This window comes from Carcharhinus amblyrhynchos, chromosome 20 (assembly GCF_965287045.1).
Source record: "Carcharhinus amblyrhynchos chromosome 20, sCarAmb.v2.hapA, whole genome shotgun sequence".
NCBI lineage: Eukaryota > Metazoa > Chordata > Chondrichthyes > Carcharhiniformes > Carcharhinidae > Carcharhinus > Carcharhinus amblyrhynchos.
In genome coordinates, this window is record NC_137343.1 from 13,917,720 (window position 1) to 13,934,422 (window position 16,703).

The following is a 16,703-nucleotide window of genomic DNA, read 5'->3' on the forward strand; positions in this document are numbered from 1 at the left end:
ACAGAACATTAGTGCATTCTCGGATCTAAGCAGAGATGACACTAACTTTACATGTATGACAAGTTTTCTTCACAATGCTTTAAAATGTCTGCTTCAGCTCCAGCTTCCAGCTCTTTCTACTGTTTGGTTAAGCTTGGGTGTGGACACAGGGAAAAGTAAACAATCAACCACACTGAGCAATAATAGTAAACAGATTCACATAATTGAACAGAGAACAACTCAACACACAAGGCAGAAGTGTGAACAATGAGAGAGCAGCTACAGGGATCAACACGACATTGTTCTCCTCAATGCAGCACTGAAGTGTAAAGGAGGGTAAATTGGGTGATGGTGATGATTATTCCTGTGGCTTTCTCCAGAGGGTGAGGGCGAATAATAAAAAAATCTCTTTGGAAAAGCTGCAGTTTGAAACATCTCGAATTAAAGGTGGAATAAGATGATTGGACAGCTCTCAGTCTCTCCCAGCTCCATGTTCTAATCCTGCTTTTTTCACATTAGCTATTCACACAAAAAATACTGTTATCAAGGAGTTAATGATTTCCTCAAGATTTGCAGCTTTAGTGTTGAGTGTTGAGTAAATACTGACAGGGATTGGTTGGGCTTGTTGAAACTTTTCAGTATGGTTATGGAATATTCAGTCAGACTTGCAGACTCACCACTAGTCACTCTTACCTGCAGTCTCCAGATTTGCTTGCTCTTCTTTGAGACTTGCCCCACAGTTTCACCCATCAAGGCAATTAACATGTTTAGCAGGAGCACAAAAGTTAGAATAATGTAGGAGACCAGGAGAATGACAAAGACGATGGGGTACTTGGCATTGTTGATAACATCCAGGTCTCCCATTCCGATGGTGAGCCGGAAAAGCTCCAGCAGGAACTTGCTGAACGATAAGTTGTCTCTACAAATGGGGTATGTTGAACTTGTGCAATTCGGTGAGTCAGATGTTATATCACAGGTTTGTAGTGTAATATCATCACTGGGACAGGTCATCAACAGTGAGACCAGGGCTGGAATGGAAATTCGAGATATTACACAATTAAAATGTATAACATTTCCTCACATTTAACAACAGAAAGGTGCAATTTTAATCCTTGCTTCCATAAATTTGTTTTGCAAACAACTTTAATAAAGTGATTTTGGAGGAAAGATTTGTTTTACTTTCCTTTTTTTAATCTCTCCTATACTTCCTGTTGCAATTAGAATAGAGTACCTGCACTGTTACAACTGCAGGGGAGTGAGTTAGCTCAGTTGGCTGGACAGCTGGTTAGTGATGCAGAACAATGCCAACAGCCTAGTTTCAATTCCCATACTGGCTGTGGTATTTTATGAAGGCCCTACTTTTCTCAGCCTTGCCCCTTGCCTGAGGTGCAGTGATCCTCAGGTTAAATCACTACCAGTCAGCTCCCCCTCTTAAAGGGAAGAGTAACCTTTGGTCATCTGGGACTATGGTGACTTTATCTTTACATCTGCCAGTATAAACTGATCCCAGGAAGTGTGCAAAATAATCCCAGAGTAACTATAGCTAATCACTGTCATTCCCTACAACGCCACAGTTCAGTTTGTGAACTTAACATGTGACAAATTGTGAGTACAAAGCCATGTCCTCCTACACCACTTAATACTACATATTTGATGTAATGTGTTTCATTTGGTTTGTACCCTTCCAAAGCCCCCACTCTGACTATTGTTTTAAACATAGTTATACCCTTGCCAATATTTACAGTAAGATGATGGGCAGCACAGTGGCATAGTGGCTAGCACTGCTGCCACACAGCGCCATGGACCCGGGTTCGATTCCTGGCTTGGGTCACTGTCTGTGTGGAGTCTGCATGTTCTCCCTGTGTCTGCGTGGGTTTCCTCCGGTTTCCTCCCACGGTCTGAAAGACGTGCTGGTTAGGTGCATTGGCCGTGCTAAATTCTCCCTCAGTGTACCTGAACAGGTGGTGAAGTGTGGCGACTAGGGGATTTTCACAGTAACTTCTTTGCAGTGTTAATGTAATCCTACTCGTGACCAGTTAAAAAAACCTTTAAACTTTTCACAATACAAACCTGATGTGAAGCCAATCATGAACAACACGTAAACCAGGAGGAACCGGAAAAGATCTTTAACCAGGATCTGAAAAAAAAACGGACATCTTGTCAGAAGACTGAACTGTCCAATGGAATTGAACAGATTAAATGACAATGAAACTGCATTGATGTTCTCCTGTGTATCATTCTGTCAATGTGTCTGCAGTTCCTGGAGTTTGCTACAGGTGTCAGCAGAGCTACGAGATCTTATAAATGCTGAAACAAGCAATAAAGGTTCCCCTGCCGGACTATTTTTCAATACTGAGATTGGAATCTTTCACACAAGTCTCTGCTAAGTGTGACCTTGATAAGCTTAATTCTCTTTGGGGACATATTGATTCTGTGCCAGACAAAGAATGCATATTGCGAGCAATTCAATCTCTTTATCCTTCCTATCTATATTTTCACCTTCAGCTCTTTCCTCATACCAATGCACCAACAGACACGTTATGTTGACATACATTAGACACCGGCCCTTAAATCATCAGTTCAAGAATCCTGAATCCTACTCCATATCTAACGCAACAGTTATGGTTGTTAACTGTGCCTGGACATACTTCTGGAGGGGCATCTCATGCCCTCTTGCCTCCGACCACCCTCCCCATACTCCTGCTTAAAATCTTCTTTTTTAATATCCTTATAAATTTTTCCCTGGGTTGACACAAGTACATCCCTGAGATTAGCCTTTAGTTCCCAGAGCCTCCAGTTCAATCCTGAACGATTGGCAGTGGTAGTGCCCTTCTGTACAACGGGTGAGGGGTGGACCATGGAAAGATCCATTTATCTCGGGCAGAATTTTCCGGTTTCAAGGAGAGTGAGACCGGAAAAACCCACCCCTTATTTAAACAGAGAGAGACTTTGTTCGGGGTGCTTCGGTGTAGAGGGATCTGGATGTCCTCGTTCATGAAAACTGGAATGCATGTATTAAGGAAAGCAATTGGAATTTTGGCATTCATAGTTAAAGGAATAGGGTATAAGTGTCGCTGCAACAGTACAATGAGACCGCACCTGGAGAATGGGCAGGAAGATGGAGTTGAGGCTGAGATGAGATCAGCCATGATCTTACTGAATGGCAGAGCAGGCTCAAGGGGCTGAATTGCCCACTCCTGCTCCTAATTGTTATGTCATTCCTGACATTAAACATACTTTGCGAATATCAAGAATATTGAAACAGCTTTGAGGCAGCTCGGTGAGGAACATGCTGTATGAAAAAAAGTTGGGGTGGCACAGTAGCGCAGTGGTTAGCAGCACTGCTTCACAGTGCCAGGGATCTGGGTTTGATTCTCAGCTTGGGTCACTATCTACGTGGAGTCTGCATGTTCTCCCCATGTCTGAGTGGGTTTCCTCCAGGCGCGCCGATTTCCTCCCATATTCCAAAAGGCGTGCTGGTAAAATACATTGACCTGAACAGGTGCTGGAGTGTGGTGACTAGGGCAATTTCACAATAATTTTATTGCAGTGTTAATTAAGCCTTGTGACTAATAAATTAACTTTACTTGAATTCCATTGCAATGTATTTTTAAATTTTTTAATATTTTTAAAAATATTTTTAAATGTGAAAAGCTTTCTTTGCCCTTAGGCTATATTGTTTACAGTCTTACAAATTTTATAAATAAAGTAGGTTTTTGGGGAACAAATATTGATTTCAAGTGTCAGAATCTAAATTATGGGAAAGAGTTAAGGAAAATAGGTAGAGGAGGAGGCCATTCAGCCCATTGAGCCTATTCTGCCATTTAATTAGGGTTTGTTCCTCTGCTGTATTGTTCTTTGTTCTTGTTCTTTATGGTTGATCTACATCTTAACTCCGCTTAGCCACTTTGTTTCCATATTCCATAATACCCTGCACCTAACAAAACAGCTACCATTCACAGTGTTGATATTTTCTACTGACCCAACCACTACAGGTTTTTTTTTGGTGGGATGGGATCCAAATCCCACTCCTCTTTGCCTGAAGGTGGTTCTTCCTGACATCACCCTTGAATGGCCTAGCTCCAATTTTAAGGTTGCTGCCCCCTTGTTCTGGACTCCCCCAAGAAAGTTGGGCTAATCTTCATCAGATGACAAATGGATACCGCAAGATGATGCCATGGAACTTTTCACGATTGAGGGGATCACAAGTTAATAATTAAAAAATTAGGAGTGAGCCTATGTGTTACTTTCTTACACAAAGGATGGCAGATTGATGTGATGTGGTAATGGGTAAATGGGCCAACACATGGTGTTCAAGGGGAGATTGGATATATTTTTAGAAAGTAAGAGGTTGAGTCAGGCTTGTCGAGTCTACTGGTCTTTTCCCTGAAAACGTATGTGCTCCAAAGATACACTCACCTTCTGTATCATGATGCTGTAGGTCCCTGTTAGCTTCAGGCCTCTAGTGAAGTACAGTGTGTTTATCCAGCCTAAGACCAGAGCAAACACCATTACAGCAAGATAGGATTCCTCACCAGCCAAGTACAGTCCCGCCGACACCAACACCAGGATGGAATAAATAAAACTGCAACACAGGAGCATTACAGTGTCTCGGTCAACAAAAGGGTAAATGTAATAGAGACTGAATAATGGCCCACCCTCTCAGAACCATTCTACTCTGGATGGGTGAACTGAGAGGTAAGACCTCAGTAACGCGCTCTTTTCCATATGTTTCTCTCACCCAATACAGCAGGAGTGTGGTTGAGCAACATGTGACCCCTGAGCCTTGACCTTTGACCCTGAAAGCCAGTCCTATTTGAACGTGTGTTTCTTACATACTGGCTTGCCTTGTTTGAATTTGTGAGGTTAGCGTTACGAGAAGTGTTGTTTATAACATCATTATCTTATTTATGGATGAATCCTAAATTGGTTAGTATGAAATTGCTGATCTGTTAGTACCAATAGATTAACATAAACATGAATTAACAGTAATATGGTTTGAGAAGTTCCCAAACATTCATGTTGCATATGAATATTGCCCAAGAAGACAAATCTTGAGCACCCTTGCAATACTATACCCCTCCCAATTCTGTATCTCAATCATGTATCTCTACATTATTAGCTACTGACCTACATTGTCCACCTTGGCCCAGTTTTCACAAGTTCTCATTTAACCATGGCCCCTCCCTGTCTGTTTTCTGGACTGCAAGGGCAACTGGGGCAAAAGGTAAATACATGCTCTTAAAATGGTGGAAGCAGGGCCACATGCTCCCCAGACATCAACAGAAGGGGCTCTAAGGCAACACTTAAATAGGAAACTGTACAGGCTCCATCACAGCACAGACTGTGCCCCGCGCCCAGTCAATGAAAGGAAACATATTTCAGCAAAATACTTACAAGGCAGCCCATTGGCCATCTTTTTTTCTTCCACCCCTCATCATGCACCCAACAACCACCCCTCACTGGCACCTCCAGGACTCAACAATGTGACCCTAATGCCAAAAGAGAAAATGCTGGAAAATCTCAGCAGGTCTGGCAGCATCTGTAAGGAGAGAAAAGAACTGATGTTTCGAGTCCAGAAGACCCTTTGTCAAAGCTGAAAGGCATAGAAAGTGGGAGGTATTAATACTGCAGGGTGAGGGAATGAACATAAGAACATAAGAAATAGGAGCAGGAGTAGGCCATCTAGCCCTTCGAGCCTGCCCCGCCATTCAATAAGATCATGGCTGATCTGTCGTGGCTCAGTTCCACATTCCCGCCCTCTCCCCATAACCCTTAATCCCCTCGCTTATCAAAAACCCATCAACCCGCGTCTTAAAAATATTTAGCGAGGCAGCCTCCACCACCTCAACGGGCAGAGAATTCCAGAGATTCACCACCCTTTGAGTGAAGAAGTTCCTCCTCAACTCCGTTCTAAACCGCCCCCCTTTTATCTTGAGGCTGTGCCCCCTAGTCCTACTGTCCTTTCTGAGCGGGAAGAGTCTCTCCACCTCTATCCTATCCATCCCATTCATCATCTTATATGTCTCAATGAGATCTCCCCTCATTCTTCTAAACTCTAACGAGTACAAGCCTAGTTTATTCAGCCTCTCCTCATAGCTCAACCCCCTCAACTCCGGCATCAGCCTAGTAAATCTCCTCTGCACTCCCTCCAAGGCCAAAATATCCTTGCGTAAGTACGGCAACCAAAACTGCACACAGTACTCCAGCTGCGGCCTCACCAATGCCCTATACAGCCACAGCAAGACCTCCCTACTTTTATATTCAATCCCCCTTGCTATGAAGGCCAGCATCCCATTCGCCTTCCTGACCACCTGCTGCACCTGCAGGCTGGGTTTTTGTGACTCATGCACAAGGACCCCGAGGTCCCTCTGCACCGTCGCCTGCTGCAGTTTTTCACCACGTAAGTAATAGTCCTTCCTACCATTATTCCTACCAAAGTGGACCACCTCGCACTTGCCAACATTAAATTCCATTTGCCATTTCCTGGCCCATTCGCCCAGCCTATCTAGATCCTTCTGCAGACTCTCCACACCCTCTGCGCAATTTGCTGTCCCACCAATCTTGCTGTCATCAGCAAATTTCGACACCATACACTCGGTTCCCTCCTCCAGATCATCTATATAAATGGTAAATAGCTGAGGCCCCAGCACCGACCCCTGGGGCACTCCACTAGTCACCAACCGCCAATCCGAATAGCACCCATTGACCCCCACTCTGCCTCCTATTTGACAACCAGTCCTCTATCCACGCTAACACCCTACCCCCAGCTCCATGCCCCCTTACCTTCTGCAATAACCTCTTGAGGTACCTTGTCAAACGCCTTCTGAAAATCAAGAAAGACCACATCCACCGGCTCTCCTCTATCCACTGCCGTAGACACATCCTCAGAACTCCAATAAATTTGTCAGACACGACTTCCCTTTAATGAAACCGTGCTGCGTCTGCTCTATCAAGCAATTCCCTTCATGATGCCTCGCTATTTCCTCCTTGATGACGGATTCTAACATTTTACCTACAACAGACGTTAAACTAACCGGCCTATAATTCCCTGCCTTTTGCCTGGCACCCTTTTTAAACAACGGCGTAACATTAGCCGCTTTCCAATCTTCCGGCACTTCCCCGGAATCCAACGACGTCTGGAAAATAACCACCAAGGCATCCACTATCACCTCCACCATTTCTTTCAGAACACCCAGATGCATTCCATCCGGTCCTGGGGACTTGTCCACAATCAGTCCCTCCAGTCTGTCGAGCACCGCCTCTCTAGTAACAAAAATGAGTCATTGCCACAAAAACAAGGGAAAAGGCTGTTAATGGCAGTCCACAGACAGAATAAAAGGTGTGAATGGCCAAAGAGCAGACAAGCTGAAATCAGAGGATAAGCTGTGACAGAAAAAGATGTGGAGGGAGGAGGAGATGGGTAGGAGAGAGATATAATTGAGAAAAGGAGGAAAGGGGAAGCAAAGAGGGAGAAAAGGTAAAGAAAGAGGGATAAAACAGGGGGGAGAGAGTGGGGGCGGAAAGAAAAATAAAGAAAGACAATAAAGAAATAAAAGATAGAGAATAGTTAAAAATGAAATAAAATGAAAATAAAGGGATGGAGGGGGGGGTAAAGGTAAGACCAGGGTGTGACCCTAATCATTTGACAGTAATAAATTGAGATTTGCTTACATGAGGAGTTAGCATTAAACAAGATTAGAACCCTTCTCTGTCTCTGCAGACTGATCTACCCATAAACTTGCCAACTGTAGTGATGAAGTTGGTTCTGCTCTGATTCATCCAAGGGTGTATTTGCTTATGAGCAGATGTGAAACATCATTAACTTTTGGTTGACTTAAAATGGTTTGACTGAGGAACGATTAATTTGGAAGGGTGGTCCCACTGTAAACATTACATAATTCCTTCCAAAAGTTATGTGCTGAATTTCAGGCTTTGATTCACAACACAAATAAATACAGGTCTCTCTGAACTAGACCAAAGTGCTGTAAAATCTTGTATATAGGTTAAAGCATTCTGGACCATAATCTCATTGTAGATGTAAGACAATATTCTGGCAAAATTAGTTTGTAAAGTGAGCACTTTATAATCTGAATTTTAATTTAACTTTTAGGGAAACAATGTAGGTCTTACTAAAGCAACTGGAAAGATCCATCAATGAACATGGAATTCACTCCTGGACATTTCTTCAGAAATAAATCTTTCACCTTTGGAATGGAAAAAAGATTTTCATTAGTTTTTTCATAGATTGGGCATATTTCATACATTTTTTACTTTTCTTCATAGTTATCGGATTCCCCAATACCAACCTTGGATTCTCTCTTGAATGTCTGAATGCTACTTTAATAACTTCCCCTGCTTTCCACCGATCTCAGAAAGCTCCATGTGAATTGGTCCACTCCCTCAAGAGCCTCCCAGGTACAGACTAGACTATAGCAGAGAGCATGAGACAGGCAGCTACAGCAATCTGTATCCCGCCCAGGCCTCAGGCCTCAGGTGCTGCAGTTCCAAAACCAATCCCTGTGAGCCATGCAAGACCTAGTGGGATGACCTGGTGTCTGATTTTCATCATACTCTGCAATCATCCTGGAATCAGTAAGAAATCTTACAACACCAGGTTAAAAGTCCAACAGGACTCTACTCACCTGATGAAGGAGCAACGCTCCAAAAGCTTGTGATTCCAAATAAACCTGTTGGACCTTAATCTGGTGTTGTGAGATTTCTTACTGTGTCCACCTCAGTCCAACACTGGCACCTCCACACTCTGGAATCAGATCGGGATCTTGGAGAATCAAATTGCTTTTGTCACACTGCTGTTTAAAACCCCTGGTTAAACGTGGCATTGGAAGAACTACAAGTTGTTTGCAGGATTCATCTGCCCGGTATCACACTTCAGCAACTCTTGTTGGAAGCTACACACGCAGTTGTTAAGTGAAGGCTGACTTGCTCGGTAAGCTGCTACAGATTCACTGTTAAGTGCACGCATGGTCACATGAACAAAATAACGATAGCATCAGCAGGGTCTGGGGAATCCTATCCCAGCGTGGATCAGTCAAGTACAGGAAGGGAGGATACTGGAGAAACAAGGTCATTTTCTACCCCTTCCTCTTTTCAACTCTGAACGTCTCAACTGCCTCATTGATCCAATACGTTCTGCAACATTGGCCTGTGTTTTAAAGCAAATAAATTCATACATTTATACAAAAACATACAAAGTGTTCTTCAACAAACAGTGAGAAATATCCTGTGGTTCTTTCTATTTTCTCATCTTTACTTCACAATATTCAGCATTATATGTTTAGAATAAAGTCACTGATGATGGTGCTATAGAAAGGTTCTGGTATATTTATAAATGTATATTTGCAAAGCTGTAAAATAATTTCAATTCCATGCACTGACAGGAAATCGTTCTTTATTTCCTGCTTCAGGGAAATTCCTGAATGGAGGAACACTCAAAACTGAGTTATCCAAGAAGGGAGGTCCCAGGTTGACCCCTGGAACTTTGCTAAGTTAGATCATTTCCACTGGAATTTCAAGCCAATCACTCCTGGATTTAGGGAGAGGCAAAAATCAGTCTTAGCGCTCAGCCTGTGGATCCACACCCCTGTATCTGTCCACTCTATCCCAGGAACAAAAGAATTCCATCAGGTGAGGTATGGAGACCTTCATGCATTAAGTTCATCAGCCCTTGCATCAACAGCGGGTGAGCCTATTCTCCTTCTCTCTCCCAAGCTCTCCAGAGTGGAGGGGATTTCAGTACAAGGGAAGGGCAAGTGGAGACCAGATTATTTCCTGACAGAGTATGATGAAAATCAGACACCAAGTCATCCCACCAGGTCTTGCATGGCTCTCAAGGATTGGTTTTGGAACTGCAGCACCAGAGGCCTGGGGCATATCTGATTCACCTCCCATTTGCCAAGGAATGGCATGGAGACCTGAAACACAACATAGTAAAACCATCTTCATAAACTGAATGGGTTATCCCTGGGATGGGATTTTCCAGTCTCGCCTGCCATGGGAATGGAAATTCCCAGATAAGCTCAACAGGCCTTTTCCTGGTCCATCAAATTATCTGCCCCAGCCATGATGATTCCTGCTGTTTGAGAGACAAGTTCCTACATGAGAGAATGATGAAGAAGGTAAAAACACATGGCATCCAGGCTAATTCGATGTGTTGGATCCAAAACTGGCCTATTGGAAGGAGACAGACGGTGGTGGTGGAAGGCTGTTTGTGTCCAGTGGCGTGGCACAGGGATCAGTGCTGGGTCCTTTATTGTTCATGAAGTTAACCAAGGAGTTTATTTTGGAGCTGTATAAGACTTTAGTTAGGCCACAGCTGGAGTTGTGTGTGTAGTTCTGGCCACCTCACTATAGGAAGGATGTGATTGCACTGGAGAGGATGCAGAGGAGATTCACCAGGATGTTGCCTGGGATGGAGCGTTTGAGCTATGAAGAGAGGCTGGATAGGCTGGGGTTGTTTTATTTAGAGTAGAGAAGGCTGAGGGGAGACTTGATTGAGGTGTATAAGATTATGAGGGGTATGGATAGGGTAGATAGGAAGCAGTTGTTCCCTTTAGTTGAAGGGTTAATAACCAGGAGAATAATTCTACGGTGAGAAGCAGAGGTTTAGAGGGGATTTGAGGAAAGATTTTTCACCCAGAGGATGGTGGAAGTCTGGAATGCACTCTGTGGGAGGACAGTAGAGATGAGAAACCTCAGTTTTAAAAAGTACGTGGATGAGCACTTAAAAAGTCACAACATTCAAGGCTATGGGTCAAATGTTGGAAAGCGGGTTAGAGTAAATTTAGTGTATTTTTGTTGGTGCAGACTCGATGGGCCAAAGGGCTGCTCCTGGACAGTGGGTGGGACTGGAAAATTCCACTCTTGATTTTTGCAGCTATTGACAGGGTAGAATTCTCTCTTTCTTCTCTTTTCCCCATTTTCCCTTCATCACATACCATCCAAAGTTGAGAGAAGGTACAGCTTCTTCACACATCTTTGTCAATGTCCCCTTGAAGTCAGTTCCAAGCAGGTGTATGAATCATAGAATCTCTACAGTGCAGAAGGAGGCCATTTGGCCCTTGGAGTCTGCACCGACCACAATCCCAGCCAGGTCCTATACCCCATTTACACTGCTAGTCCCCCTGACACTAAGGAACAATTTAACCTGGCCAATCAACTTAACCTGCACATCTTTGGACTGTGGGACGAAACCGGAGCACCCAGAGGAAACCCAAGCAGACACGGGGAGAACATGCAAAGCCCACACAGACAGTGACCCGAGCAGGAATTGAACCCGGGTCCCTGGTGCTGTGAGGCAGCAGTGCTAACCACTGTGTCACCCTTGGGACAATCACTCAGAATAATTCACCCTCTAATTTTCCCTACCCAGCTGCTGGGCAAGTCTAGGTTTTCACTCAGCACCCCACACAATATTGCAATATTTATGTTCCGCCTGCCCTGTAGGTCACTGCAAGTCACTCTAGGGCACCATGCACACCCTTACCCAAATCCATGAACAATTATCTTTATTAAAGCCAACTAAATCCTCAACAATATAATTAAAGACTTCAAAAGCAGAAAATGCTGAAAAATCTCAGCAGGTCTCACAGCATCTGTGGAGAGAGAAACAGAGAATGTTTCAAGTTCGAAAAGACTCTTCTGCAGAGCAACACAACAACAGCATTGCTTGGAAGACCTTCTGTCCTCCCACTGGATTTAACTAATCCCTTTGCTGCTACTGAATTATTTTACAAATTATTTTTCTCTGCTTACATTTGTGAAGAAAAAGAAGATGGCGGTGATGACGGTGATCATTTCTCCAGCCAATCGTAGGTAGTCGTAGGTGGTGTTATATGGATAAGGAGGCTGCAAGACATTTGAAGGAGAGAATTATAGAAGCTACAGTGAGTGGTGGAGCAGGACTCCAGCCTGAATCAGCTGCAGAGAGTCAGTGAAGGGGTGGGGCAAGAACTGTGTTATAATTTCTTTCCCTTAATTTTTCCCTTCTATCTGCAATCTGCCCACCCACCACAGCTAATAATGATGGCCACACATCTGTGGTCGGTGTGTGAAACCAAACCCGGAGGGTGGGCCCAGGATGGCTGAACCTCTTATCCCCTTTCTGCAGTGCCCTGAGGAAAGTGGCATGTGGCATGGCCTGTCTAATAGGAGAGGCAGTGTTGTAGTGGTCATGTCGCTGGACTAGTAATCCAGAGACCCAGGGTGATGCTGTAGGGATCTGGGTTTCAATCCCACCACAGCAGATGGTGGAATTTGAATTCAATAAGTATCTGGAATTGAAGGATGACCATGAAACCATTGTTGTAAAAACCCATTTGGGTCACTAATGCTGTTTAGGGAAGGAAATACCATCCAGCCTGCATATGCCTCCAGATCCAGAGCAATGAGGTTGATTCAGTTCAAGGGCAATAAGGGTTGGCAATGAATGCCAACCAGAAATGCTGTGACCAATGATTATTTTATTTAAACGTTGCTGTATTGTAGAGGTAAATGAGGTGGTACATTTGCTAATACTGGATCACTAATGCAAAGTTTTAACATTCATTTTGAACCTTTGTCAAAGAGGAAACAATGTTTGTCCTCATATTACTTCTAAGTATGCACACTCTTTTAAATTTGAGTTGCTGGCTAGATTTTACAAATTCTCTTTATCAGCCTTGCTATCGCCATCAAGGCAAAGCTACACAGGCAGCAATGAAAGATTGTTTCGATAAGGTGGCTATAGGAAATTGCAAGCAGCCAGCTCAATGTGCTATTAGGTCACTTTGTACCAAGGGCTAGGCAGCAAAAGCTAAGTTTCAGCTGCAGCATAACATCAGCCCTTTAATAACATGATAGGCTTAAGTTCAATTCGCCACTCTGCTCAATTCCTGGTCTGGGCAGCAAATAGACAGTTAAATGTTCAGCGGACGCCATGAAGCCTCCCCAAAAGGAGAGAGGGGAGAATAACAGATGGAGATACCCGTGGATCTTGTCTCTGTTCGTGACCAGTCAACCTGTCCATGTATAACATATGTTATAAGTCCAGATAGATCATAGAACACAGAAGGAGGCTACTCAGCCCATCATTCCTGTGCTGACTCTTTCTGGATAGCACTGCAAATGTTTCCTTTTCCACCAGAAAGCTGATTCACCTCTGAATCTGTTTCCACCAGCCTACTGGACAATAGATTGCAGATCCAAAATAAATAGACCCACAGAGAAAAGAGAGATGTTATGTACCAGGTAACAGAGAACACATTCCCTCTATGCCATGCAGTAGCCCACAGGTCAGACCCTTTAAGTTAATGTGTGAGTACATTGGTGCAACAAAATTAAAAGGGCCCACATACTTAAATGAATTTGGCACTCACTCTGAGCAAAATTTGAGTGCACATTAGAACCGACAGGTCACTAATTGATAGACAAACTCCAGCTCACACTTACTTTCCCTTCCGATGGCCTGTAATATGCAATGAGAGTAAATATGACCATGGCGGTGATATAGGAGATAACACTGAGATAGAAGGACACAGCTGCAAACTTCTTCCACTTGTCACGAAATAATTCATTAATGGGTTCCACAGCCAACATTTCATAACGATTCTACAAAAGACAACAACAACTTGCATTTGTATAGCACCTTGAATGTAGCAAACTTCACAAGGCACGTGACAAGAGAATTATCAAACACAACATGGTGTTGAATCTTGTCGGGGGATACTAGGACAGGCAAACAGCTTGGTTTTAAGGTGCATCTTACACGAAGGAAAGAGAGTTGGGAGGCACAGAGGTTTAGGAAAGGAATTTTGGAGCATACAATTATCCACCAACAAGCTCTGCTAATGGAGACAGGAAAACAGGGGCAGTACAAGTTATCTTCACCAAAACAATACCATTGGTAATGATAATACACCTTAATGTGATTTACTAACTTTCATAAAAATTGCAGCCCTTTCTATTGAGAGGGTTTATGCAGACAGCCATTTCATTGAATAATTCTTTGCAGATATGTCCCCAGATGCTGGTTTGACCTCAGTCCTGATTAAGGAACTGAATGTTTATACATACGTGCTGTCAGTTCTGAAGCTGACCTCCCAGGAGACAGACACAGAGGTGGTGCCAGAGGCTTGGAGAAATGCAAGTGTTACACCCTTGTTCAAAAAAGGCAATTGGTGCCTGATCATGGGACATGGTATTGGGAAGGGAAAAAGCATAAAGAAGTACCCCCTTCCCTTCCCTCAAGATTCCTCTTATCAGGTCCAAATCCAGGTATAAGACTTTTAGACAGGATACAGAAAAGACTACGAAGGGTTTAGGAGAATGGCTGTAAGGATGAGAGACTTCAGTTACATAGACAATTTGGAGAATCCTTGGGAAAAAGGATATTGAGAGGTGATATGATAAAAGAGTTCATCAACAATCTAGATGGAGCAGAGAGAGAAACTGTTCTCACTGGCCAAAAGATCAGAGCAAGAAGATATCCATTTAATAGCAAAAGAACTAAAGGCAACGTGAGGATAAGCCCTTTTCACACAGCGAGTGGTTAGGGTCTGGAATGGAATTCATTGCCTGAGTATGGTGGAGACAGGTTCAATCAAGGCTTTTAAAAGGTGAGCACCTGAAGAGAATTTACCAGCTATTTACCATTTATATAGATGATCTGGAGGAGGGAACCGAGTGCAGGGTGTCGAAATTTGCTGATGACACCAAGATTGGGGGAAAGGCAAATTGTGCGGAGGGTGTGGAGAGTCTGCAGAAGGATCTAGATAGGCTGGGCGAATGGGCCAGGAAATGGCAAATGGAATTTAATGTTGGCAAGTGTGAGGTGGTCCACTTTGGTAGGAAGAATGGTAGGAAGGACTATTACTTACGTGGCGAAAAACTGCAGCAGGCGACGGTGCAGAGGGACCTCGGGATCCTTGTGCATGAGTCGCAAAAACCCAGCTTGCAGGTGCAGCAGGTGGTCAGGAAGGCGAATGGGATGCTGGCCTTCATAGCGAGGGGGATTGAATATAAAAGTAGGGAGGTCTTGCTGCAGCTGTATAGGGCATTGGTGAGGCCGCAGCTGGAGTACTGTGTGCAGTTTTGGGCGCCGCACCTGCGCAAGGATATTTTGGCCCTGGAGGGAGTGTAGAGGAGGTTTACTAGGCTGATACTGGAATTGAGGGGATTGAGCTATGAGGAGAGGCTGAATAAACTAGGCTTGTACTCGTTAGAGTTTAGAAGAATGAGGGGAGATCTCATTGAGACGTATAAGATGATGAATGGGATGGATAGGATAGAGGTGGAGAGACTCTTCCCGCTCAAAAAAGACAGTAGGACTAGGGGGCACAGCCTCAAGATAAAGGGGAGGCGGTTTAGAACAGAGTTGAGGAGGAACTTCTTCACTCAAAGGGTGGTGAATCTCTGGAATTCTCTGCCCGTTGAAGTGGTGGAGGCTGCCTCGCTAAATATTTTTAAGAAGCGGGTTGATGGGTTCTTGATAAGAGAGGGGATTAAGGGTTATGGGGAGAGGGCGGGAAAGTGGAACTGAGCCACAACAGATCAGCCATGATCTTATTGAATGGCGGGGCAGGCTCGAAGGGCTAGATGGCCTACTCCTGCTCCTATTTCTTATGTTCTTATGTTAAGAGAAGGAAAATTGCAGGTCTTTGGGGCCAATGTGTCCAGCTGAGTAAAAATTGTAGGAAGCTGGCACTAATACAATGGGCCGAATGGCCTCATTCAGCACCATAAATGTTTATGGCCCTAATTACTGGCGAAGAATTGTATCTGTGTGAATGTTGGGTGAGAAGGTCATTTTGTTTGGCCTCCACGGTTGAATAGTTCGCTGACATTTACTTGTGAGGGCTCACGTGTGAAAAATGGCCATCTTTGCAGGTGGTTTGGGTGGATACAGGGCATATGTAGAGCCATATCCGAAAGAGAAATCAACACTACAGGAGAGAGGGGAGGAAATTGGTTCAGTTACCTCTATCTTTCCATTGTAGACCAGGATCTCCAGCAGCGACACCTCCTCACCGCATGTGTCTATCGCTGACAGATCATAAAGCGAGGAGTATACCGGCCCATATGCCCAGTCTCGAAATTTGCGGGAAAGGTGACGAGCGCTTTCGTCCTTTATCTCTCTCCTGATAATGTGCTGAAAAACCTGTCAGAAAGATGAGGCTGGAACATTAAACACTGTCAGATTTAATAACCATTAGATTTTAAAAGTCCAGAAGGTTTTGGGAAGTGTGTGTTAGGCAATCTTACTGTAGCATTTCCCAAAGGATGTCTGAAATCACTTTTCAAAGATGTAGGGCGGAATTTTACGAAAAAGATTCTGAGTCCTGAACGAGCAAGAAAACGGGAGGGTTTCAGACTTGTTTTCTGGATGAGTTTGAAAATGCAGTCTTATGATAAAATGCCAGGATGCAATTGTCACCAGCAAGGTGAGGGTGAAGGTGGTGAAGGCAGCGGCAGGGGCGGTGGCGGGCGGTGGGGGGGTGGTGGTGGAGCCTATGCTTGCTGGGGAAGCTGGCTGCTGAGCTATAGGGGCGCTATTGCAAAACATGTCATTGATATTTTGCCAGCAAAACAGGGCTGGTATGATTGACGGAGGCAGAAAACCGGGTGACCCTGATTTTCGCCTCCTGCCCGATTTTACCACCTTGCCTTGCTGCCAGTCAGGCAGGACTAGGTTATACGATTGTGCCCATACCGTTGAGGTGTTGTCA

General features: G+C 44.1%; 1 protein-coding gene across 1 annotated transcript in view; it reads right to left on the reverse strand.

Moving 5' to 3' along the window:
* The window catches only part of trpv4 (transient receptor potential cation channel, subfamily V, member 4), a 76,514-nt gene that overhangs the window by 6,091 nt on the left and 53,720 nt on the right, over window positions 1–16,703 (reverse strand). The window contains exons 6-12 of the mRNA XM_080208105.1: window positions 15,956–16,135; window positions 13,429–13,587; window positions 11,755–11,847; window positions 8,113–8,186; window positions 4,399–4,564; window positions 2,050–2,116; window positions 673–1,007 (exon numbers count right to left, since the gene is read on the reverse strand). Of these exons, the coding sequence (XP_080064231.1) occupies window positions 673–1,007; window positions 2,050–2,116; window positions 4,399–4,564; window positions 8,113–8,186; window positions 11,755–11,847; window positions 13,429–13,587; window positions 15,956–16,135 (1,074 nt within the window). The remainder of the gene's footprint in view (window positions 1–672; window positions 1,008–2,049; window positions 2,117–4,398; window positions 4,565–8,112; window positions 8,187–11,754; window positions 11,848–13,428; window positions 13,588–15,955; window positions 16,136–16,703) is intronic.